The 24990-nt window shown below is 44.7% G+C and overlaps 1 protein-coding gene across 2 annotated transcripts in view; it reads right to left on the reverse strand.

Moving 5' to 3' along the window:
- adgra2 (adhesion G protein-coupled receptor A2) overlaps positions 1–24990 on the reverse strand; it is a 49534-nt gene that overhangs the window by 19176 nt on the left and 5368 nt on the right. For both annotated transcript variants that reach the window (XM_052478769.1, XM_035736047.2), the window contains exon 3: positions 9861–9932. In XM_052478769.1, coding sequence (XP_052334729.1) covers positions 9861–9932 — 72 coding nt within the window. The remainder of the gene's footprint in view (positions 1–9860; positions 9933–24990) is intronic.

Raw genomic sequence — 24990 nt, forward strand, 5'->3', positions numbered from 1 at the left:
GTGTGTATGAGAGAGAGTCAGAAGTCGCGTTGGAGCTGTTGCCCAGGGAGGGGAGAACAATGCTACTGTTTCCAGCCTGGCGTGTCCCGGGGCTCGTTAGCACCGTGATGAAAGGCGGGGCACTGCCCACCACTTCCTCCCTCATGGTGACTACTGAGTCTCAGACACACACTTACTGTACCGCACACACACACACAATCTCCACAGGAGGGTGCTGAGGGGAGGACGGCTCATAATGACGGATTGAATGGTGCGAATGGAAAGGCATCAAACACATGAAAACGATGCGTTTGATATATTTGATACCATTCCACTTATTCCGCTACAGACATTACCCCAAGCGCGTCCTCCCCAATTAAGATCCCCCCAACCTCCTGTGACATAGACATAGCCTACACTTTTCCTCGTAGACACACACACATACTTACATTGTGCCATAGAGATACACCAAGAACCACAGAATATACCCAGCAAACCAAAATTGGTTCTGTGAAAGTTCCCAGAACATTCGTTAGGCCGTGGCAAATGTTCTCATAAGACAAAAACTGTCCAGTCGTGCGGATGTCTGGGATGTATGATTGAATGCTGGCTTGGGATAAAAGACCTGGCTTGGGAACCAAACATTGCAGTTTCAAACCCCACATTTTCAGCTTGTCAACATATGACGTGTAAATAATATGGTTGTGTCTGTATGATTAAATGCTGTTCAAATGTCCTATGAATGAAATGAAAATACCATGTGTTCCATATCACCTGCAATACAGTCCTCAAATGTGAATGGCTATTTTATCTGGATAGAAACACAATGGGGATGTATTACAATATCCTAGGTCAAAACATTTGCATGCTGAGAAGGTTGTGGGAATATTAGGTAAAACTTAAATATAAAATCTTCTAAATGTTCTTGAAATGATCTTGAGGACCTCCAAGAGAAGATAAATGTATATAGCGTGAACATCAATGGAATATTATGTTAAACCTAAAACAAATATGCTATGAACGTCATAAAAATAGACTTATTTGGAAATTGTGGAACACCGTGCAACATTGTGGGAATGTTCTGTACAACCTGTGTGAATATCACAAGAATATTATTGTGACATCTCAGACAACTTAATTAAATGTTCTGGGAGCCTTTAAAGAAGTCAGAAAGGCTGTTCTGTCAACATTCTAGCAACATGAAAGGAATGTTTTCTGCACCCTGATACAGACATTATCTGAATGTCAGCACAACTGGACAGTTTTAGTGTTTTGGGAACCTATATATTGTCATAACTGCACAATGTTCCCAAAAACCTAAAAAAAACATCTGGGTACCTTTAAAGAATAGACTAAATGTGTTCTGGGATCATTATTCTAAATGAATGTTTTTAGACAGTTTTTGTATTATGAGAACATTTGCTGCAACCTAATGTATGTTCTGGGAATTTTCCAGAACCAATTTTGGTTTGCTGGGAAAACATTACTGCTACATTGTGTTGTTACATTACCCGGAAACCTAATTAGAACTTCTGGGGAATGTTCTGTGTGGTTGTTACAGATGTTGTGCACCACATTTAAGGTGAATGTTAGGAGAACATTCCAAAGATATTTTATGTTAAAAACATTTGTGTTTTTAGGATGTTTTCATTTGAATGTTAGATACAAGCCTTATAAATGGGAATCTTAGCTAATGTTCTGGGAATGTTCCCGGTTTGCTGGGTATACACATACTGGCGTGTACTACGCTACTGTGCTAGAGACACACACACTCTCTACCACAGAGACACACTGGCACTCTGGTCTTCTTAAGCCCCCTGCACATGTTCCTTCACAGGAGGTGAACCTGATGCCCAATGTGTCAACAGCAGTCTTCAGATAGTAAATCAAGTCCCATGTGCACCCATACATCTATGCTCTCAACAATCTGCCCTTTCATACACAGCCTTAGAAGGGGCAGAGCAGTGTGTGCTTTAGGCCTATGAGTATCAACAGTCGGGCACTCCAATACACTCTCTTATCACCGAGCTGGAGAATGTGGAGGAGAGCACCAGAGTCAACAGAGCCATGCAGACCCATGCAGACCCATGCAGGCCCAGCAGGCCACACACCCAGGCAATGACTTCCTTCTGCCCTCTGAGGCAGCACCCTCCCAGACATCGACTTCACAGCTCACTGGCCCTCACACTGATGACAGCAGCTGTCACCGGCAAAGAGGAGCAGCATAAACAATGTCTGAAGAAATGTAAAATGCAAATGCTCAATGTATTTCACCTTGAAACATACTAGCATGGAATTGCAGTCGTAGGTCTTCTGTGGATCTGGAATGTGATGTTGGGTATGTTCTTATCATTTGGGGTCCCAATAACAAACACAATAAATGTTGAAGTGTACTTTTCCCTCCCTTATATTGACTCTTATCCACCATCTCCCACTTTCACTTATCGTCCCTTATAGGTGTAGAACAAACATATTTGAAATAAATATGAAATCAAACTTCTGACTTACGGCAGTAGTAATACCATGACCAGAGCAAAAACAGGTCAAGCTCTCCTGTGTGCCTGCGACTATAGGACATGGAGGCGAAAGACTGATAACCTGACAATCTGCATCAAAATGTCAACAACAACAAAAATGTTGAAAGGAAAAATAACTGATTCCCAAATGGATTTGTAACCAACATCCCTTTAAGCCCAGTGCTTTATCCCCTACACCACATGTGGCCTATATGATTGGGCTTTGACAGCATCCAACCCACAGCCAGTCTAAAAAGAGCCATTGTGTTCTTCAACTGGGCCTAACACCAGAGGCTGCCATTAAAGACTGTATTTTTTTCCTTCAAGTCTTCTCCCAATCAATGGGGCTGATCCTGTGCTGCTCTGAAGAGTCCTTCCTGTCTGGGACGGGACCGGACGTGCTCGCAGGGCAGCAAGAGGGTCATAATTAAGACGACTGCTGTATAGCGCTCCAGGCTGTAGAGTGTTCCATTATCAGGCCCACTGTGGCAGGGGATGGAGTGTTGCATTATCAGGCCCACTGTGGCAGGGGATGGAGTGTTCCATTATCAGGCCCACTGTGGCAGGGGATGGGGTGTTCCATTATCAGGCCCACTGTGGCAGGAGATGGAGTGTTCCATTATCAGGCCCACTGTGGCAGGGGATGGAGTGTTCCATTATCAGGCCTACTGTGGCAAGGGATGGAGTGCTCCATTATCAGGCCTACTGTGGCAAGGGATGGAGTGCTCCATTATCAGGCCTACTGTGGCAAGGGATGGAGTGCTCCATTATCAGGCCCACTGTGGCAGGGGATGGAGTGCTCCATTATCAGGCCCACTGTGGCAGGGGATGGAGTGCTCCAGTGACATTGTTCAGGCCATAGCCCTGGTGAGAAATGGGAGAATGACTGAAGCCACGGAACAGCCATTCATTATCACCCAGACTGGAATTCACTCAATTGGGGATAAGGTTTTCATAAGTAGAGAGAAAAGGTATTTCATTCCCCATTTTCTATACTGTACCTATCTGCAGATGCACAACCAGGTCACACTATCAACCTTCCGAGCTATGAAACAAGTGTTTGTTTGGGTGTTCATAATGAGACAGAGAAAGAAAGAGGGACTTAAATGTTAACTGGCACCTTGGTCCCGACAGAGGTCAGTGGAGACCATTTTTGTGCCACGTGTCATTTCCTGTCTCGTTGGTGTCTCCAGCACAGAGGCCCTTGCTCGTTTAAAAAATTTTTTTTTTACAGTTTCCTATTTCTCATTTTTTTTACCCGCTGCTTTTCCCCTGTAGGGAGGGGCAGGTGGGGATGGGGGGTGGCCCTGTGTAATGGTCCCCCCCCCCCACTCCTCAACACACTTGCTCACAATGGGGGCTCTGTAACACAGCCCCCAAACCTACTCCTGCCTTCCCCCAAAACAGGAAACCACGATCTGCCGAGCTCTTGTTTTTCTACTAATTTCCTGCTTTCCTGCCCCTTCCACAGATTATTTTCTTTATTTTCTTTGTCTGGTTCCCCTCAGATTAGATCCCTAATCAACATTAGCTGGTGTGCATATGGAAAACAGTTGCTTTAGCCATGTCGGTTTGTCCTTCAGTCCAGAGTTGCAGTTCTACCCCACTGCATGCCGTCTTTTCTGTCATAGCAATAATGACCTGCTAATAACAAATAATAAACAAGCCCCATCATTACCCTTGAAAACACAATCAAAAGAGACTACTGGCACATACATACAACCCTCAGTTGGAAATACCATTAAAAAAAACATCCAGGTGATTTAAAATCATGCTGTAAATAATGTTTCACCTGAAGGTACATATGGTTACATCTGATGTTGGGTGCAACTAAAAAGGAGCCTGTTCTAACACTGGGTAATATCAACCCTGCCATGTCACAGAGCTTTAGAGTTAACTGTCCTGAAGGAATCTGGCCACAGCTCTGGCCATGACTGGCATTCATTTCAACTGTGGTACAAACTGCACGCTAGTTGGGGAAAGGATGTACTGAAATAGACGTGTATACTTTTATTTGAAGTGTAACATTTCCTAGGTTGATTATAGGTTTCCACAGTCTGCTGCTAGGGGTACTGGAGATTATTCTGCCAAGGAAAACTCTGTGGATTTACTGACTCCAACTCTGGGTTCTGGAAGGAACAGGGCTAGATGACAAAAGGGAGGCAATACCCACTTTGGCTCTTCTCTTGATTTCCATTAGTATGCATGAGGTCCTGTTAGCAACACTGTTATACACAACTTCACCCACGAAATTGGGTGAATTGACCACAATTCACTTTATGTCAACAATATAGACAGTATAGTATAGAGGTCATTCATTTATAATGCATGGGGTGATTTATTTTTTATATTCCTTGTTGGCTACTTTTCCCTGTTTGTATATGAACTGTCCCCCTGTAACTGTCCCCCTGTAAAGGACTATCATAACAGTGTGGAGATATTAGTCCTGAAAACCAGCCAGCTCTTATATTCTACAGTTTTCAGCAGTAAATGAACAGAAGGGTTCTAATAAAACAGGCAGTGAAAATATGAAAATGTAGTAAATCCATAACATTATTTGAAAAGCAGACAAAAACAAAAGCAGAAATAGGCCACCTCCTCCACCGCTCTGCCAATGAGCTTGCAGACAGTAGTCCGGAAATACTTCATTCAGAGTTAGGAGTGGGCCAACTCTACCATTGGGAACGAACTAGTAAACAATGCCGTTCATACAAAATATCAATGAAAAGGAGCACAATCACAGGCGATGTGAGAAAATGCATCCAGTGGGCGGACTACAGCGAGTAGAGGAGTAGTGAGAGAAAGAGAGGGGTGGTGGAACCGTCCGGTAGAGAGACAGAGAGGACTGGGAGAGGGGGAGATGCAAAGAGGAAAGCAGAAAAGGAGTGAGAACGGAAGTGGGGGGGGGAAACCTCAAGAACTTATGAAGGAAAAAGCCATTGAAATCATATCAAATTTGCTGCATGTGCGTTTAAGAACCACTGGCATATGAAGAATTCTGTTTAGTAATGAGCTTAGGAGAGGACTTGCTCGCCGTTTCAATAAACCCCTAGAGCCACGATTGAGTTAAGCTTACAATACAAACACTCCCCGTTCCTTCAGTTTATCTTCCAGACACATCTGGAGTCTATCAACTCCAACAGTACCCCCCTCTTTTTGTTTCCACTCTCTAGCACGCTTAACCCCTTCCTCACTCGACCTTCTCATGTCACGCACATTCATTAAGTGGCTGTTGCCTCACAGGGGCCATTCAAAAGCGTATGCAGGAAAAGGTACAACACAAAAGCTCATTTGTTTGGTTAGTGAGAAATGAGACTCCTGTTTCCAGCCATCTCTGCTCCAGTCAGGAGTTCAGGTTGTTTTTGGGAGGATGGCTAAAATCAGAGCATTCCTGCAGCCTGGATCTGGGCTCTGCTCTGCTGTGCCCAGAGGGTCTAGACAGCAGGGCTCCTAGCCACAGCCACCTCTGGATTTACAGGGCAAAGCAGTGCCCACCTCTGCACTACTCCCACTCATCAAGGTATAATTTGCTTAGCCTCTGTGGAAATAATGTTAATCTCCCCCACCAAAGAAAACAACAAGACTTTATATAAGGGAAACTGCTGGTGCACTCACTCTCTTTAACCAACAGCCTTCATACCATCTTTAGCCATTTCGTCTCCACTTCCCCTGCGTTGGATGGTAAAGTTGTTTAACTTGGCCTAGTTCCTAACCCTGACTTCTCAGAATGGCAGAGACGATTTCAAGGTCTGCTTCAGCAGGGCTCAAGCACAGCTTGAGAGGCTCCTGCCTCTACTTTATATAACTGATGTTATCAGGACAAATATGAATGAATAGGACACAGTATTTCAGAGACACAGTAGATTTATTTCAATCATATCAAGGACATTAACCCTCTGCTATACTGTCTCCCTCTCCACATCTACACATCTACAAATTCCCATGCCCTTCTTGACTACTTGACCAGTAGTTTCAATGCAAACATCCCCTCATTCTTAGCCTTCTATATAAATCACGAACAAGTGTGTATTTCCTGTTCTTAGCTGAAGTGGCTTCAACTAGGCAGGAAGTGAGGGTAAAAAGAGATGTAAAAAGCAGCACACTGCAAACCAAACATTTCTTACAGACAAACCATGGTTAGAATAACTATGAATGGCTGTTATTGGCTATGAAGGAAATGTATAGGTCAGGAAGGATCACGTCCAACAGTGACTTTTGAAAAGGCTGTGAACTGGCTTCATCCTGCTTGGCAGACCCAATCCCATGCAGCTAACTTAGCTCTTCCTTTCCTGTCCACCACAGTGCTCCTGCTCCTTCACCTATCCACTCTCTACCTCTCCACTTTACCTCTCCCCTCTGTTCTCCCTCTCCCTTTGTGCTCCATCTCTCCCTGTAGGGTGAGCAGGCTGGTAATGAGGGCCCCTTGTGCCCTGGCTGTCCTGTGTCCCATGGTGCAGTGGGGGCCTGTTGGACACGAGCCAGACCCCCTCTCTGCTCATTATTCTCATTACTTTGCCTCAAATCAGTGCAGGACAGGCTGCTGGGATCTGTCCACAACTCATAAAGGTCCCTGCTCGTTAGTGGACCCGCCTCGTTAGGGCCTGCGTCAGCTCCCATCAGAGAGGGTGTGCTGTGAGGAGGTGGGGGTACAAGGAAAGGTGTGTGAGATTGTATGTGTGTGTGTGCGTGTGCGTGTGTGTGTGTGTGTGTGTGTGTGTGTGTGTGTGTGTGTGTGTGTGTGTGTGTGTGTGTGTGTGTGTGTGTGTGTGTGTAACATAGAAAGCTATGTCGTACATTAGAACGTGGAAGTATGCAGTAGATACAACTGTAGATATTGGGATACAAACCTTTCAAAAAGAACTACAGCACAACACACAGATATCCTGTAAAAGGGACAAACAAACAATGCTAAATTGCTCTCTGCACTTGGGTGGCTTGGCAAGTTGGAAGTTTATGAAGGCAATAGCAGCTTTGAGGATGTTTGGCCTTAGGAAAGACCTGCTCTGCTCTGAATGGAGGAGGGGTTCCTGCCCTGTAGCTGTGCTTTCATACTCATAACAGCACAGCTCTGATTATACTCAGCTCTGCCTCTGCTTGGACTTCTGTTTCAAACATGGCTGAGTAGGCTGAGAGGGACAGCAGGTCTGTTTAGACATCGACTTCTGGAAATTATGCATGGGGGAGTTCGGGATGCCCATAATAGGACACACACACAGGAGGTAGACAGACACTGAAGTTGAGACTGAGATACATGGAAATCTGGGTGCATTTGACTGTCTGGTTGCCCTCCTGAATTTAGTGAAGGACTGCTGTGGTGTTATTCCCTAGTGTGTGTTACCCGGCCCTCGTGGGCTGGCCTCTGATTACACCGCTGACCACATACAGTATATGAGTAACTGCTAGCCACTGGACCAAATGACAAGCACATGTAGACAACAGGCTGGAAATAACGAGCAGACCTGAATGGTGACCAAGACAGAGACAAAACAAAACAACCCAGCAGCTCGCAGGGGTAGGAGCACAGTAAGTGGACAACAAGCTAAATACATTTAGCTTTTTAACTTCACATGAATCCGTTCCTATCCATCTGCGCCCAGTTGGATTTTGAATTATGTCAAGGTGGGATATTTTAATATGAAGACAATTTTAAGTGAAAGTCATGAAATGCTGAATTACAGAGTGTGAAGCTCAAGATGAGTGAGCAGACCTCCAGTGCAGTGTGTCAGAGGGCCGGTGAAGGTCAGAGGTCTGAGCAGAGGAGTGAAACGAGCCTTGTGTGATTTACATCATGTCATCTTTTGCGGCAGACGCCCACAGCTCCTGCTGAGTGTGTGTGTCTGGTTGTGTGTGCACCCTTACATAAAAACCACATACATTTGACATGTTTTCATGTGATAACGTGACAACATGTCACTACACATGTGAAACATGAAAATACATGTGAAAACATGTGATGACATGAAGTGTTCCAAAAAAAAAAAAAATGTGTTTTTCCACATGTGAAAATTGTACAATTTTCATTAATGGTGTGTGTGTGTGTGTTTGTTCTGGGTTCTGTGTCTCTCTCACTGGGTCATAGTTGTACTGTCGCCCTGCAGGCCTGCTCAGTCCCTTACCCCCTGCTAGTTTTACCACTGTCCCAGGTACAAGGGCCTGTTAAAGGGCAAGCTCAGGTTACTCACCCCACTAGCCCAGGGCACTCTGGGGGGTCTTTTCTGCACATGCAAAAACAAGTAATATCATCTCATTTTACATCAAACAAACAGTTCTGCTCAAGCCTCTAGTTTGCCAAAGCCCCATACCACTAATCAAATCTCAGCTAAAGGGTCTAACAACACAGGTCATAAAGGTGAGCAAACGAAGCTTGAAATGGGTGAGGATCTAACTCGGATTTCTCCTCTGGGTAATAGAGAGCCTAAGAAGAAGGTAAGAACACAGTCACAGGGTTTCTTGCCTGGCGTGGCTCACATGGCAGACAATAACAGAGGGTCTAGCAGTTTCTGCAAATTTAGCTCTTTTTTCCAGACCTGGCATGTCTGGTTTGAGATCCAGTAGGTAGGTACTAACAAGCTAACAACTGCAGCGAATTACCATATTTGTCTTTCTTTCAACATTTTGGAAAAGCTTGTTAACTTCATGTGTGGCAGCTCACTGACATGTGGAACTAATATTGCTTAAGCACCTCCTCCCCCCGACCCTCCCCCAAAACTGCTGCCTCCTAGACATGCACAGTTGTTGGCCCCATTTCATACATACTGTACACTACAACACTGTATACTCTCATTTTGTTGACGCAATGTAAAACTCCCTTCGTCAGTGTCACTCAGCCTTTATATTTGTGTTCTTATGTTGACAACAACAGGGACATTTTGTGCCACTGATGAAGATCAAATCCTCAGAGGACTCAACTGTCATCTAAACTGTAAGGATCGATAATAAACAGCCAGTGAACTAGCTAGGCACTGAGACCCTACCTCCATAGCATAAACCAGCCAGCCAGCCAGCTGCCTGCCTCAGTCTGAGCAGCAGGCAGTGCAGGCAGCGCCAACAGCCTGCTCCTCCCATGGATCCCCTTATCTTGTCCTGTAGAGCAGGGCTTCCCTGATAATGACGGATGGTGGTGTAATTATGCAATCTTTTCACATAAATAACCACTCTCAGTATTTCATCTTCCCTGCTGAAGCCAGCCCACTGGATAGCCGAGCTGCGAGATGCATAGATCTCCCTGACCCCCTGTCTCTGTGGGGCCATATGAGCTCCAAGCACACAGCAGCTAACCTGTTGCCTTTAAACCTGCCAATGTTGAACTTATGAGTGAGACCCCAGGACAGAATCAGATGATGTGAAAATGACAAGCGTACTCACAGTTTCTCCAAGGCGTTTAGTCCAAGAAAGGATCCATTTCTCAGAACCCTGATCCGATTGTTGCTCAAAATTCTGTAAAGAAAAATGAAAAACCAAGATATCATTAGTTGTGCTTCATCACAAATGTTGCACAAACACACACATCCAACTCATACAGTAGCCTACGAGATCTATTTGTCAGACCCCTAATTAGGATATGAAAGGAGTAAGTGCAAAAGCAGAGAAATAGATGACCAACAACTCAATTGCCCAGAGAATGGGTTTCAGATAAAAGTAGGATTCCTCTAAGAGGGTCTGAATCTTTATGAGAGGATAAACAAATTGCATGTTGATTTCCCGAGCAGCAGTCGCACACATGATTACCCTGGCCAGAGACATTACACTAAACTGTTCCCAATTAATCCTAAAGACTAAAGAGGAAATTGAGATTGGGGGGTGGGAGTGGGCGGTAGGTAGGTAGCTGTAATCATGATAATCATCCTGGATACATTTTTACATCAGAAGCCAACAGCGTCCACATCAAAGGAAAGTCTGCGATCGACAAGACAATTACTCTTCTCCCTATTGGAAAATCATTTGGCTTATAGGGCCCTTATCAGAAAAGAGGGTGAGGCGTTTTCTAGGACCAGCATGCACTGATCAGAGCAGGCGATCCACTTTGGCTCAGAAGGCATCATGGGAAACAGTATTTAAAGTAAATCAGGCATGCCAGCCCATAGGGACCCAGTGCAGTCAGCTCAGACTGACAGAGAGGCTATCTTTAAATTTCACACCACTACAGAATCCCGCCAGCTCTAACCCTCTGACCTGCCCCAGACACAGCCAGGCCTCCACGGGGTCCTACAGTGTCCACGGTGACATTCCCTTTCAGTGTAAACTGCTCAGGAGACACACAGTCTCTGGTCCTGAAGCCTGTGTGTTGTGGGTCCTGTCCGGTCGGCTGTGTGTCGTGGGTCCTGTCAGGTCGGCTGTGTGTCGTGGGTCCTGTCAGGTCGGCTGTGTGTCGTGTCAGGTCGGCTGTGTGTTGTGGGTCCTGTCCGGTCGGCTGTGTGTCGTGGGTCCTGTCTGGTCGGCTGTCTGTCGTGGGTCCTGTCAGGTCGACTGTGTGTCATGGTCCCTGTCAGGATGGCTGTGTGAGGTGGCCTGTCAGGTCGGCTGTGTGTCGTGGCCTGTCAGGTCGGCTGTGTGTCGTGGGTCCTGTCCGGTCGGCTGTGTGTTGTGGCCTGTCAGGTCGGCTGTGTGTCGTGGGTCCTGTCAGGTCGGCTGTGTGTCGTGTCAGGTCGGCTGTGTGTCGTGGGTCCCGTCCGGTCAGCTGTGTGTCGTGGGTCCTGTCTGGTCAGCTGTGTGTCGTGGGTCCTGTCAGGTCGGCTGTGTGTCGTGGGTCCTGTCAGGTCGGCTGTGTGTCGTGTCAGGTCGGCTGTGTGTCGTGGGTCCTGTCAGGTCGGCTGTGTGTCGTGGGTCCTGTCAGGTCGGCTGTGTGTTGTGGGTCCTGTCAGGTCGGCTGTGTGTCGTGGGTCCCGTCCGGTCAGCTGTGTGTCGTGGGTCCTGTCTGGTCGGCTGTGTGTCGTGGGTCCTGTCAGGTCGACTGTGTGTCATGGTCCCTGTCAGGATGGCTGTGTGAGGTGGCCTGTCCGGTCGGCTGTGTGTCGTGGCCACTGTCAGGACGGCTGTGTGTCGTGGGTCCTGTCAGGTCGGCTGTGTGTCGTGGGTCCTGTCAGGTTGGCTGTGTGTCATGGTCCCTGTCAGGGTGGCTGTGTGTCATGGGTCCTGTCAGGTTGGCTGTGTGTCATGGGTCCTATCAGGGTGGCTGTGTGTCATGGGTCCTGTCAGGGTGGCTGTGTGTCATGGGTCCTGTCAGGTTGGCTGTGTGTCATGGGTCCTGTCAGGTTGGCTGTGTGTCATGGGTCCTGTCAGGTTGGCTGTGTGTCATGGGTCCTGTCAGGTTGGCTGTGTGTCATGGGTCCTGTCAGGTTGGCTGTGTGTCATGGGTCCTGTCAGGTTGGCTGTGTGTCTGCCACACTGTGTCTCTGTGATCCTCAGCGGGGAAGCAGAGTAAAGCAGGGGCAGGCTCAGGCGACAGCTCGCCGTCGTTAACACCCCCACCCCCGACTCACTACGCCCTCTCCTCATTCCCCGGGGCACTTAATAGGCTGTTAGTGAGATGAAGTGTGTTTTTAATCGATGCTGAGGAACAGAGAGGAGCACAAGTGTGTGTGTGTGTGTTTTAAAAGAGGAAGCTGACTGTGAACAGCCTGTGAGATTTACAGATGCAGCAGAATCAGGCAGCCCCCAAACTTCCTGCCACATCAATAAAAACACAGCCCTCATCTCCTCGCCTTTTTGTTGACTTAATGAACAGATTTAATCACCACGCCCCTTGTGCAGCACCAGTGACTTTGTCAACTAGGGGGTTGATAATGAATACATTGGTCATTCGTCACTTTGTCAGCACCGTAAGAAATACACTATAACATTGGTATACTGACAGTGTCTAAATGTGTAGCTATCTATCCGTCTACTTCAACTAGGCTACTGCTTTCCCTTCCCTTTTTCCCCTGAAACAAAATATATTCAAATCCATATGCAAATAAATGTGCAGAAAATGCAGACTCATGTGTATCGTTGTCGTCCTAGGGCGTAGCCTGAACCTGTGACTTCCAGACCTATGGTCTCACGCTTCAGTTAGGCACAGTATCTCTCATATAACTCGATGCAGGCCTGAGATGAAAGCTACAGAAGATCCGGAACGGCCTGAATAATTCAATACAGATAGCAGAGCAGACAGTCACATCTGGCAAAGCAACAAGCCATTTAATTCAACACAGAAGTATAGATATTGAGAGTTCCTTTTTGACTAAGCGTATTATTCAGAGAGAGGTCGATTAGTCTGAGTGCTGTGTGTATGTGTGCTTGCGTTCTTGAGTGTGTGCACGTGTGTGTGCATGTATGTGTGTGTTCATGTTCATATTTTTGCATGATTGTGTAGTGGGTGCTTGTGATAGACAAAATAGGGTCATCTGAGCCAATCAGCTCAGTATCTAAAACTATTAGCCTTAAGCGCATCAATTTCAACAGAATATAATGAAACCTACAGTATTTTCTACATTGCACAGAAGAACTTGAAAGTAAATACACAAACATGTAGCGTCAAGCACATTGTGGAAACATAAGACATAAATTTCCAGGAAAATAAAGGGTCTGGCGATTCAGGACTTTAGCATATCATTTTCCTAGTCTAGTACACCGGTGTATCTCTGATGTCTGTAGCAGAGTGCAAATTGTTCTTCCACAGGATCAACACAAACAATAGTGAGTAAGACACCAAGAAAGAACGAGGGTGAGACAGAGCTCTGTAAACAGCCTGAAATAGGCTGTTTGCTCCCTCCCATTAGGCTAAACAGGAAACCAGACAATTAGCTGTTTGTTCAGGACGCGGCAGACAGAGGTTAGAGGTCAGGTGGAGAGAACTTCCTGGACAGCAAGGAGACGCACAGAGCAGAGCGCTGTCCATGAGCAGGTGGAAGACAGGAGTAACCGGAACAGAGAACAAGCGAAGAATATGAGAAACATTCACTTCTACATCGAAATACACAAAGGCTGTATAGAGTATTTGAGTATTTTTAGAAGCACTAGCAATGAGCGAGATCTGTGCTTGATTGAAAAAGCATGGGTCACATACACTATTCATCACTGAAGTGAGGAGGAGGAGGGGAACTCGATAGAGTGGCCTGTGTTTTTTGAATGGGCTGCTGCGTCTCCACACTGACGGCACCCTTGACAGACGGCACATTGAGTTAGTCGGCCTCCAAATGCAATTGCAGCACTATGGTGCGCGATATGAAAAGTGCACTAACTCAATCCAGACATTCTCTAAGGTACAGCAGAGCTGCATTAGCCTCATTCATTTGGCTCTTTATAGACCAGCGGCCTATCAGAGATCAGAGTCAGTAATTGAATCTAACATCGGTGTGTAAACCCTGGGCTGCAGGTCAGCCTTGGGGGACATATAAAGACACTTCATCTAAGGCCATTCAGTGAAGATCAAACACCAGCAGGGCCAATGATAAGAGACATGTCTTCCAAGATGATTCAGCTGTTGGAGCAGTAGGTCTGCTGTTGTTGCTAGAGGTTGAGCGTGTACAGGTCACAGCCCTGATGACAGGCACACATACTCCTCTCATGTCTCTCCTAATGGGGATACGGTACCATGACATGATTACTCAACCAGAAATAGTCACCTCAGAGAGATGGAGAGCATACTGTAAAAACAGAAAGACATCCCATCCTTGAGCTCTGTTTCTGCTCTGTTTCTGCTGGTATGCTATACCTTAGCCCTCCGTCCTTGTGCATGGCTGAGACAGTAAGTCAGTGAGATGCACACTGACTGCCAAACAAAGGGCCCTGTCCCAGCAGTACAAACCACAGCAACCCCTCCCTAGGCCGTGCCACTCAATTTGTTGGTTTGCTCAATTTGCTTCCTTAACCCACAATGCCTTTGAGGGAGACATGAGGGCATGTCACCATGTCACCATGTCCGATATTGTATTCATTCACTGATTTATTTTAGCTCCTTCCTCTCTGTAAAGAGGAGAGGAGAAATGGTGACTCCAGGCTACTGTTTGTCTCAGACTAAACCTTCTCAGCTGGGTGGATCATCGTTCTGATCAGCCCCATGTTACCATACACTCACACAGGTGTGAAGGATTGGGTAGATGGAGTTTGTGTGTGGGAGGGAGTGTCTATGTCTGTCTCTATGTCTGTGAATGTACGTGCTTGCCTCTGTTCATCTGTGTTTCTCTGTCTCTCTGTGTCTCTCTCTCGGTGTCTCTCTACGTGCTTGTCTCTTTCTGTGTGTCTCTTTCTGTGTGTCTCTTTCAGTGTGTCTCTCTCTGTGTGTCTCTCTCTGTGTGTATCTCTTTCTGTGTCTCTCTGTGTGTCGCAATGTGTGTCGCTCTGTGTGTTTGTACGTGCTTGCCTCTGTGTGTTTCTGTGTGCCTCTCTGTGTGCCTCTCTCTGTGTGCCTCTCTATGTGTGCCTCTCTGTGTGCCTCTCTGTGTGCCTCTCTGTGTGCCTTTCTGTGTGCCTCTGTGTGTTTGTGCATGCTTTCCTACAGCCGCACTGAGTTTCAGGTCATCCTCTGCTAGTATTCTTTTTTGTGTGAATATGTGTTCCTCTGGTGGTAATCTGAAGGCATGCTACAGTATGTACAGCTATTCAAATGACAGCTGAGGGGGAAAAAACAGGTTTAGGACAAATCTCCACTTTATACAATTCTTCTCAAACAAGACAGGATATCCTCTCTTTCAAATCGCACATATCTGTTCCCAATAAACATTGTTGTAAAAATAAACTTTCATTCTGCTCCACTGTGTCTCTAGCACGGGTCTCATTCCCTTTCTAATCATGTCCTTGTTTCTAGCCCTTCTCTCTCATCCATTTGCCTTTTGGTTGGCCGTCATTGTAAATAAGAATTTGTTCTTAACTGACTTGCCTATTTAAATAAATCTTAAATAAAATACATCAATAAATAAAATAACTGTGCTAACAATCTTACATTTGATCATTATGACTTGCAATCAAATCAAAAGTAAATAAAATAAGTGTTGTTACAAAGAAACAAACAAAACATAATAAAGACTAACTAGATGATAGTTAGATGACTGTATGAATGAAGAGTCCCATGTTGCCATTTTCCTGCTGCTTTCCCAAATGCCCTGGCCTCTCTCCCTGCCTCCACTCCAGAAGGGACTTTAGCTGCAGGCTTCTACAGCCGACCACAAGTAGGATAACAGTCTTAAGGAGGGATTTCTATTTAATAAGAATCCCTCTGCAGGCTAAGCTCTCCGCGCTCATTAACCATCTTTATCCTGGCAACCCAGCATCTCATTACAACAACATCAACAACATCAACAATCTACCTCTCTATCATAACACTGATCATCTACAGAGTCGTCCAGAAACAAACACCCAAGGCTGCAGGAGACGGGGATTGGGGATTGGGGATTGGGGTTCAAAGATCAGCCACGGCTGTGGCCCGTCCTACTAAATACCCTGGAAACACAATCAAATGGAACAACATGAGCCCTGACCCCAAAGCAAACAAAGAGAGGTGCAGGTTCAATGTAATAAAGAGTCAAAACAACTAATGTGCCACCGTGTAAACATCATTTTACTTTGGAAAGACCTCTTTGCTAAAGGACCACACACAAGGTGAAAGACAAGAACCCTTGAAAGAGTTTGGTAACGTGCCACAAACTCAGCACACGACATAAAGCCCTGGCTCAGAGATTAAAAGACTAATAGGAGCCGTCAATAAGAAAGCTGTTCAAGGAGAGTTCGTGCATCACAATTCAATCCAGTTTAATCTGCACTGTGATTTTATACTGAAAGCATTGGATTATTTCACAGCAAAATATAGCCATTTCAATCCAATAACCCATTGAAAGTGATTTATAGAGGAACTTGAATGAGGCTTTTAAACGTGGAAGAAGTGACTTCATGTCTCTTAATGCTAAAGCAGACAAAATGCACCTTTGTATACCTTCTCAGTCTGGATACTTCCACTAGAATCCCATACATAGCTTAAAGTCATTCAAAACAATCTCCTTGAGTTTGAGCAATTTTTATTTACAGCTTTAGAAGTGTCCTGGCAGTGCGTAGGAGAGCAGTTACATGGCAGACTCTTTTCCAATAAAGGCATGACGAGGTTGGAAATTGGACTGAAGAGGACAGACAGATTGGGTCTGTGAATATTGCGGGTGAACCCACAGTTTTATTAAAAGCTCCATTACTTCACTTGGCTGTTAACAAGCTTCTCAAGGCCTCTTAGTCTTTCGAAGTGCCACGTCTAATTCATCAAAAGCAATTTCCAAACTACAGCACATTACATAGCACCTTCCTCACACTCACCTCATACACATGGAATGGCCTAGAGTTGGCCTCTAACAGACTAGCCCCAGCCAAAAAGTTAGCCAGTTAGCTCAAGGCTGTCCGCCCCTCTCCACTACTTCAACAAAAACTACTGCAAGGTGTGTGTGTACATTTTTGAAATATATGTTTTATTGTCACATACACTGGATAGGTGCAGTGAAATGTGTCGTTTTACAGGGTCAGCCATAGTAGTACGGCGCCGCTCACAGACTGTTCAACATAATGTTTGATCACAGGGTGGTAGAGAGATGAAGCCTTTGGATGTGAGTGTAACTTTTTGAATAGCTGGTGAGCATTTTAACAGCTTCGCGCCTGGTTTTCATTGACAATCCTGTTGGTAAACAAGTCGTGGACGAGGAGCAGGTCTGCTTCACAGACACATGGAGCTGGTTATTATAGGGTTAAGGGGTGTGTTCACTTGTTAGCTGGCTACTGAGGGAGGGAGTCTAGTCACTTGAACACACACACTTTCATTGTGACATGTCACAGCCCTCAGTCCTGCTACTAATGAAGGCCCAGACCAATTACTGCTGCAAGCCACAGGAGCCCCATCTCAGCAGGAGCATGTGTGTGTGTGTGTGTGTGTGTGTGTGTGTGTGTGTGTGTGTGTGTGTGTGTGTGTGTGTGTGTGTGTGTGTGTGTGTGTGTGTGTGTGTGTGTGTGTGTGTGTGTGTGTGTGTGTGTGCTTGAGTGCGTGCGGGCGTGTGTGAGAGAGGGTAAGAAAGAGACAGAAAAAGAGGGAGAAAGAGAGAAGGAAAAAGATGGAGAGAATGTGTGTTTATGGTAGACCTGATTTATAATAAAGGGAAGGTCTTACAGTGCCTCTGCATTGGACTGGTGTCTCTGTCCTGAAGGCCAGTTGAGGGGCCTTTCCTCACCATTCAGTGCCCTGGTCACGTCCCAGACCCATAACAGGTGGAATCAGGTGGACCAGGGAGCCTCCACAGCCACTCAGTGGTAGTTAGCCACCTCTGACAGGCAGCAGTTCTGTTTGGCACAGGGACACCGGCTCTGTCCTCTGAGGCTTGGGTCACCACAGTGAATACAGCGGCCACTGAACGCCCTTGAGCACAACGAGCACTTAAGCAGTAAATGTGTCTCGAGACATGAATGTGTCCATTGTCCCTGAGCCACCAGTGTGCTTCCAGCAGGGAACAGGGAGCCGTGCCAAACTACAAGTCCTATTTATCTCCCGTCATGTAAAGGAGTATCCATGTAATTGCACATCAAATGGTTTAGTAAAATCATATCACAAGCACTGATGGAGTTATTCGAGCATTATGGAAAAGCGAGCAGAATCTCCTTGATGAGTTTGTTTGTTCTCATAGCTGTGAGGGGTCATTCTTACTGTGCAGTTAAAGGCTGTGAAAACCAGAAAGTCATACAGTGTACTTCCAAAGGGTGTAAGATGCTATGGACAATATTTGTTTACCAAACTAAAGGAAGGTCAACTCAAAGTAAGAACTACATTCGATTAATATCAAATTCAAACTATCATTTGGCAGCTGAGTGCAATGTGTCCTGCCCTGAAGCTGATGCTGGATGTGGGAGTGAGTTCTTGCATCTGATACATAGAACTGCTTATTATAGAGTATACTGCATTGTGCTTGGGTAACCAGGCTGGGCTAGTGAGTAAGTCTATGTGGTTTGTGGTTGCGTGTGTGTGTGTGTGTGTGTGTGTGTGTGTGTGTGTGTGTGTGTGTGTGTGTGTGTGTGTGTGTGTGTGTGTGTGTGTGTGTGTGTGTGTGTGTGTGTGTGTGTGTGTGTGTGTGTGTGTGTGTGTGTGTGTGTGTGTGTGTGTGTGTGTGTGTGTGTGTGTGTGTGTGTGTGTGTGTGTGTGTGTGTGTGTGTGTGTGTGTGTGTGTGTGTGTGTGTGTGTGTGTTTGACATTCAGATTTATCCATATGCACCAGCACATGCATATATGTTTGAGTGTAAAATGGCAAGCAGTCCTTCAGTGATTCCTTAGTCTAAAATTTAAATCTGGGTTTTATAAACAGTCTCTAATTAGAGAGGGGAGGATGGAATCCTATTTTAGGCTCAGTGGCCGTGCACACCCTTCCCACATGTGTGCACACACGCACATGCACACTTGTGCACACACACACACACACAGTGCTCCTGTGTGCTGAGATGGAAACAGTCTCAGGACAATTGAATTCATGAGAAAGCAACTTCCATGACATGCGGGTTATGCATTCTACTTCTCTTTTATTCAGGGTTTCCTTTTAGTTGTGCAACACAATTTCCTAAACCTGGGCAACCAACAAAGGATGAAAGATGAAAGATGTAGGCAAGTGGCTGCCTAGAATCCTAACAACCAAAGTAAAACACGGCAAGTCAATGTTAAAAGTACAACTAAGATTCCCATAGTTCACTGTCAACATCCTTACCAACCAACACAAGAAAAGGTTCAAAACGGCAGTCCAACCTAGTCAGCAACTCCATAAGTGTCTAAAGTTTGTTATTTTAATGAGGCAATTTAGTGAATCTAGCCTTTTCAATCAAGTGGAATGTGGTCCATGCCTGACTAACATTGTCTCATTGTTCTGTCTCATAACTAAGCTCTGTTTTCTGCTCCAATGCAAAGACTGCTGGGAAATTGGTTTGCTTTTACAAAGGATAGGGACAAAATCATTCTGACCCAAATAACTTAAAGCTGGAATTGTTAATTGGTGAAACTGCCACGTCCATTCACGATATTAATACAACAAAGAAGTTACTTAAAACAACAAACACTACTACCTCCCACAGATATCATTGCACACATGATAGAAAAGCTGATTTTTTTTTACCATGTTGCAGGATACTCCTCACCTCCACTTTGTCAACAAAACAAAAACAGTAACAGCGGCCGTGGGGTGGACAGTGTTTCCACTAACAACGCTGTTTGACTAGGTAGGAAGTTTGATGTTCTTAGTTAAATGCATTACATACAGCTGAAGTCGGAAGTTTACATACACTTAGGTTGGAGTCATTAAAACACATTTTTCAACCACTCCACAAATTTATTGTAAACGAACTATAGTTTTGGCAAGTCGGTTAGGACATCTACTTTGTGCATGACACAAGTAATTTTTTCCAACAATTGTTCACAGACAGATTATTTCACTGTATCACAATTCCAGTGGGTCAGAAGTTTACATACACTAAGTTGACTGTGCCTTTAAACAGCTTGAAAATTATGTCATGGCTTTAGAAGCTTCTGATCGGCTAAATGACCGGCTAATGATCGGCTAATGATTGGCTAATGTTTTAAGGTCTACCTTCAAACTCAGCGCATCTTTGCTTGAAATCATGGGAAAATCAAAAGAAATCAGCCAAGACCTCAGAAAAATAAATTGTAGACCTCCACAAGTCTGGTTCATCCTTGGGAGCAATTTCCAAACGCTGAAGGTACCACGTTCATCTGTACAAAAAATAGTACGGAAGTATAAACACCAGGGGACCACACTCAGGAAGAAGATGCGTTCTGTCTCCTAGAGATTAACGTACTTTGGTGCAAAAGTGCAAATCAATCCCAGAACAACAGCAAAGGACCTTGTGAAGATGCTGGAGGAAACAGGTACAAAAGTATCTATATTCACAGTAAAACGAGTCCTATATCAACATAACCTGAACGTCCCCTCAGCAAGGAAGAAGCCACTGCTCCAAAACCACCATAAAAAGCCAGACTATGGTTTGCAACTGCACATGGGGACAAAGATCGTACTTTTTGGAGAAATGTCCTCTGGTCTGATGAAACAAAAATAGAACTGTTTGGCCATAATGACCATTGTCATGTTTGGAGGAAAAAGGTGGAGGCTTGCAAGCTGAAGAACACCATCCCAACCATGAGGCACAGGGGTGGCAGCATCAAGTGGTGGGGGTGCTTTGCTGCAGGAGGGACTGGTGCACTTCATAAAATAGATGGCATCACGAGGATGGAAAATTATCTGGATATATTGAAGCAACATCTCAAGACATCAGTCATGAAGTTAAGGCTTGGTTGTAAATGGGTCTTCCAAAATGGACAATGACCCCAAGCATACCTCCAAAGTTGTGGCAAAATGGCTTAAGGACAACAAAGTCATGGTATTGGAGTGGCCATCACAAATCCCTGACCTCAATTTTATAGAAAATGTGGGGCAGAACTGAAAAAGCGTGTGCGAGCAAGGAGGCCTACAAACCTGACTCAGTTACACCAGCTCTGCCAGGAAGAATGGGCCAAAATTCACGCAACTTATTGTGGGAAGCTTGTGGAAGGCTACCCGAAACATTTGACCCAATGCTAAACAATTTATAAGCAAATCTTCCCGATACTAACTGAGTGTATGTAAATGTCTTACCCACTGGGTATGTGATGAAAGAAATCAAATATGAAAAAAATCATTCTCTCTAATATTATTCTGACATTTCACATTCTTAAAATAAAATGGTGATCCTAAATTACCTAAGACAATTTTTACTATGATTAAATGTCAGGAATTGTGAAAAACTGAGTTTAAATGTATTTGGCTAAGGTGTATGTAAACGTCCGACTTCAAATGTATGTACAGTAGAAATGTGCGTTGTGTTATTGAGTGGCTCTGTAATGCTCAGTGAAATGGAATAGAATGAACAACTCCACTCCAATTAGTGGGTAACTAGCGAATGTAAAGCCATCCCATTGGACACAGAGGTCAGTTCCACGTTTTGTTTAGAGTTTTCAACTAACGTGAATTCAATGTGAAATCAACATAAAATGTAACCATGTCATTGGATTTAGGTTCAAATGTGAGTGGAAAAAAGACTAAATGCCCTTACGTTGATGACTTTTTGTGAATCCAAACAGTTTTCCATATTGATTCAACATCATCACATTGATTTTTTGGGGTTGAAATGACGTGGAAACAACGTTGATTCAAACCGTTTTTGCCCAGTGGGAATGTTTCTTCACACCATGCAAATGGTTCTCACACACTTCACCAGAAAGATTTATCTAGTGTAAATTACATCTCATTTAGAGTGACACATTTAAACTGAGATAGAACCACAAGCTTTTACAGTGATGACATCTCAATTTGAATAATTATAGTCGAAAATCTGTTTCTGACACATTTGACCCATTTATCAAACATAATTATGTTTTAGTTACAAAGTGAGCAAATGAATAATTTTCTTTTTCAGTAATTCAATGATTCATTTCAAGCAGTATATCAGCACAGACAAGTGCCCATTTTGCAACATTATAGACATTTGATAAAGTAGATCTGAAATATGTTCAACACTAAACATACGGTAGATTTACACTTACTATCTTCAGATATCAATACTCGGTATCACACAAACACAGAATTAGACACACACACAAACACACACAAACACACACAAAGACCAAAAGCATTCTCACCACAGACACACCGCCGCCCTCTGTGGGTCTGCAGTCTGCTCCCAAAGCAGAAACTCTGGGGGCCATTTATGTGGTTCAGCACCGGGAAGAGAGAGGGGAAGAGGAAGAGAGACAGAAGGGTGGGGGGTATATCTGGAGAAGAATAACCAGAAAGTTATGAATCTTTTGGAGTTAGATTAGAAGGAGCTGTCTGAAATGAAAAACTATAATAAGAAAAAATTCACTCAGGGGTATAATGTTGCTATGACAACATATTTCTCTGCTTTTGCCAAATTTAAAGGTCATGGCATTTTGAGCAACAATCTAAAATGATAAATGGACTATGTATTCACCAGTTTTATCATTGCACTGTGATACAAAAAAGCAGCATCAGTATGCTTTAGGACAATACAGACGCCTCAGATTGGTCGGGTAGGCTGTTTGGCGGTTTCAGCCAGCTGGATTTAGGACCACGGACAACACAGAGCGTGCAGACAGGCTGTGTGAAGGCAAAGCTTCTGACCAGCATGGTGCTGCTGTCTATGTGTGTTGCGCTTTTTTCTCAGATTTGTAAAAGCAAGCAGAGCAGAAAAAAGCAAGCAGAGCAGAAACTGGCTACGCTTTATTAAACTGGCTAAATAATGCAATACCATGGTATTATTTAGGTGCATGGCAGTACCATCATATGTCAAAGCTAAAACCATGGTACATGTCCATGACTCAGATGTATGCCATGGTATAAATAATGCAATACCATGGTAATATTTAGGTGAATGGCAGTACCATCATACTTCAAAGCTAAAACCATGGTGAAAGTACCATAGTGGCACCATAGTATGAATAAAAGTACCATTGTAGTACCATGTTACATTTTTGTAAGGGTAGAAATAGTAAGATAAATTGGCACTCCAAATGGAAAAGGTGGCCGACCGCTGGTGTAGCCTATTTACCGGCAACTTCAGGAGCATAATGGCAGAATCTGCGTAAGCCAACAGCAGCGGGAGAAGGAGGGTTGGAAACAGGTTTCTCTTCTGGTTAGGCTATCTTGTTCTCAGGCCCAATCTTGAGTCCTTTGTGTGTCTTCATTATTTATTTAATAAAACAGGGTGCTTAAAGCATCAGAAAGGTTCAGTACATATAGTTGATTTTATTAAAACACATAGGGTCTATATATAGAAAAATACACATTTTAACATTTGATTGGTTGAAAGAAAAGACTATTCATGGTGGACCAAGATTTGTTTAAGTTGGGAACAGCCCTAGCAGAAATGCAGGAAATGAGCTTTAGATGCCCCCAAAAAATCTGAGGGAGGACCCCCCTGCCAGGTTATGTCCCCCACACTTCTAAAACCAAAGTTGAATGGACACACATTAGATATCAAATAATATTTGTTTCATCTGTGACTTTTAACTTGACCTCTCAGGCAGGCAGGGGGTCCTGGGTATGTGTGGCATTGACAGGTGCTGAGGCTGTTCATAGTGCCCTGGGCATCCAGTGTCAGGCCTTTGTTTTTGTTTTTTACTCATTGCTGACCAGTGCCCCACCTAACATCTGCGAACAGAAGAGAGCCCACTCCCCCTCCTTTCAACACCTTTCCCCACATAAATAAACCCTCTCCCAGCAGGAATGCCTGTGTGCTCCGAGCGCTCCACAACTCAAAGCTATTGGAATTCTCACTGCTGATAAGATGGCTGTTGGGACATTTCATCGACATACTCCCATCTCAACACATACTGACTCACAGACCCAACACAAACCAATGGCACATCTGTTAGCCCTTTTGATAACCACACACGGCCCACCCCACTCCCAAGATCCCAATGTGGGAGAGGACAAGATGGCTATAAACTATAAAAGACAGGCATATCATATTGCTATATATAGGCCTGCTGTGACAAAGTCAATTAAAGGTCTCCGCTTAGAAGCCAGATGAATTAAACAAAACTCTTATGTCTAGATAGTTTCTCATTCAGTATGTATTTACTGATACATCTGAGTTCTCAGTGATCCATCAAGACGATTGGTTGAGTATGCCATCCAAGATATACCAACTGGTCACCTGTCTGTTTGTGCTAGGGCTTTTTGCTGATGAGGCCACAGAGCTTTTGTCTGATGAATGGATGGGAGACACTCTAACACTCCCATAAGAATCTATATAGACAGTGGTGTATGGACAGGACCCAGGCCCTACTGCGCCCACGCAGGCAGAGAGCAGCCACTCTGCAGCTGTCTGAGGGGTTGTCCTGCTGCTCCACATTCCTCTCAGTGCCTGCTGACGGCCAAGGACAGGCACTGGTGCCGCCCAGCCTGCCACCCCTCGCATCTGCGCCCACTCCTTAGGGTTGGCAATTGCTGGACCAAGGTCATAAGTAACAGGCAACAGTGAAAACAAATGTCAAAAGAGGGGAGAGGTTTTGACTTTTATGAAAGCATAAATTATAACCACCCAGACTTATAGACAGCACACTCCCTCCCACTGAAGAAGTGGTTTCCCCACCTCAGTGCTACATTGTTGTTAACCATTAGAGACAGAGGCTTCATGGTTCTCCAGACCTTGCTAAAGGAAATGGGATGTGTAACCTCAGCTTCTCTGTATCCTTTACAAAGCACATACACACGCACATACACACGCACACAAAAAATGTATTCAACATTTAGTCCTACTATTTAGCAAAATAAACAAATAAATATCATTTAAACATTATTACAGTGTAGGCGAGGATGGTTAACATCAAAGTACCTTTAATGAAATGCTACTGTATCAAAACTATACTATAGATTCAGTCTCTTCTCTGGCTCTTCCCACCGTGCCTGAGGTCTGGTAGGCAGAGAGAGAAAAAGAGACTGGG

The sequence above is a fragment of the Oncorhynchus keta genome, chromosome 25, assembly GCF_023373465.1.
Source record: "Oncorhynchus keta strain PuntledgeMale-10-30-2019 chromosome 25, Oket_V2, whole genome shotgun sequence".
In the NCBI taxonomy this organism is placed as follows: Eukaryota; Metazoa; Chordata; class Actinopteri; order Salmoniformes; family Salmonidae; genus Oncorhynchus; species Oncorhynchus keta.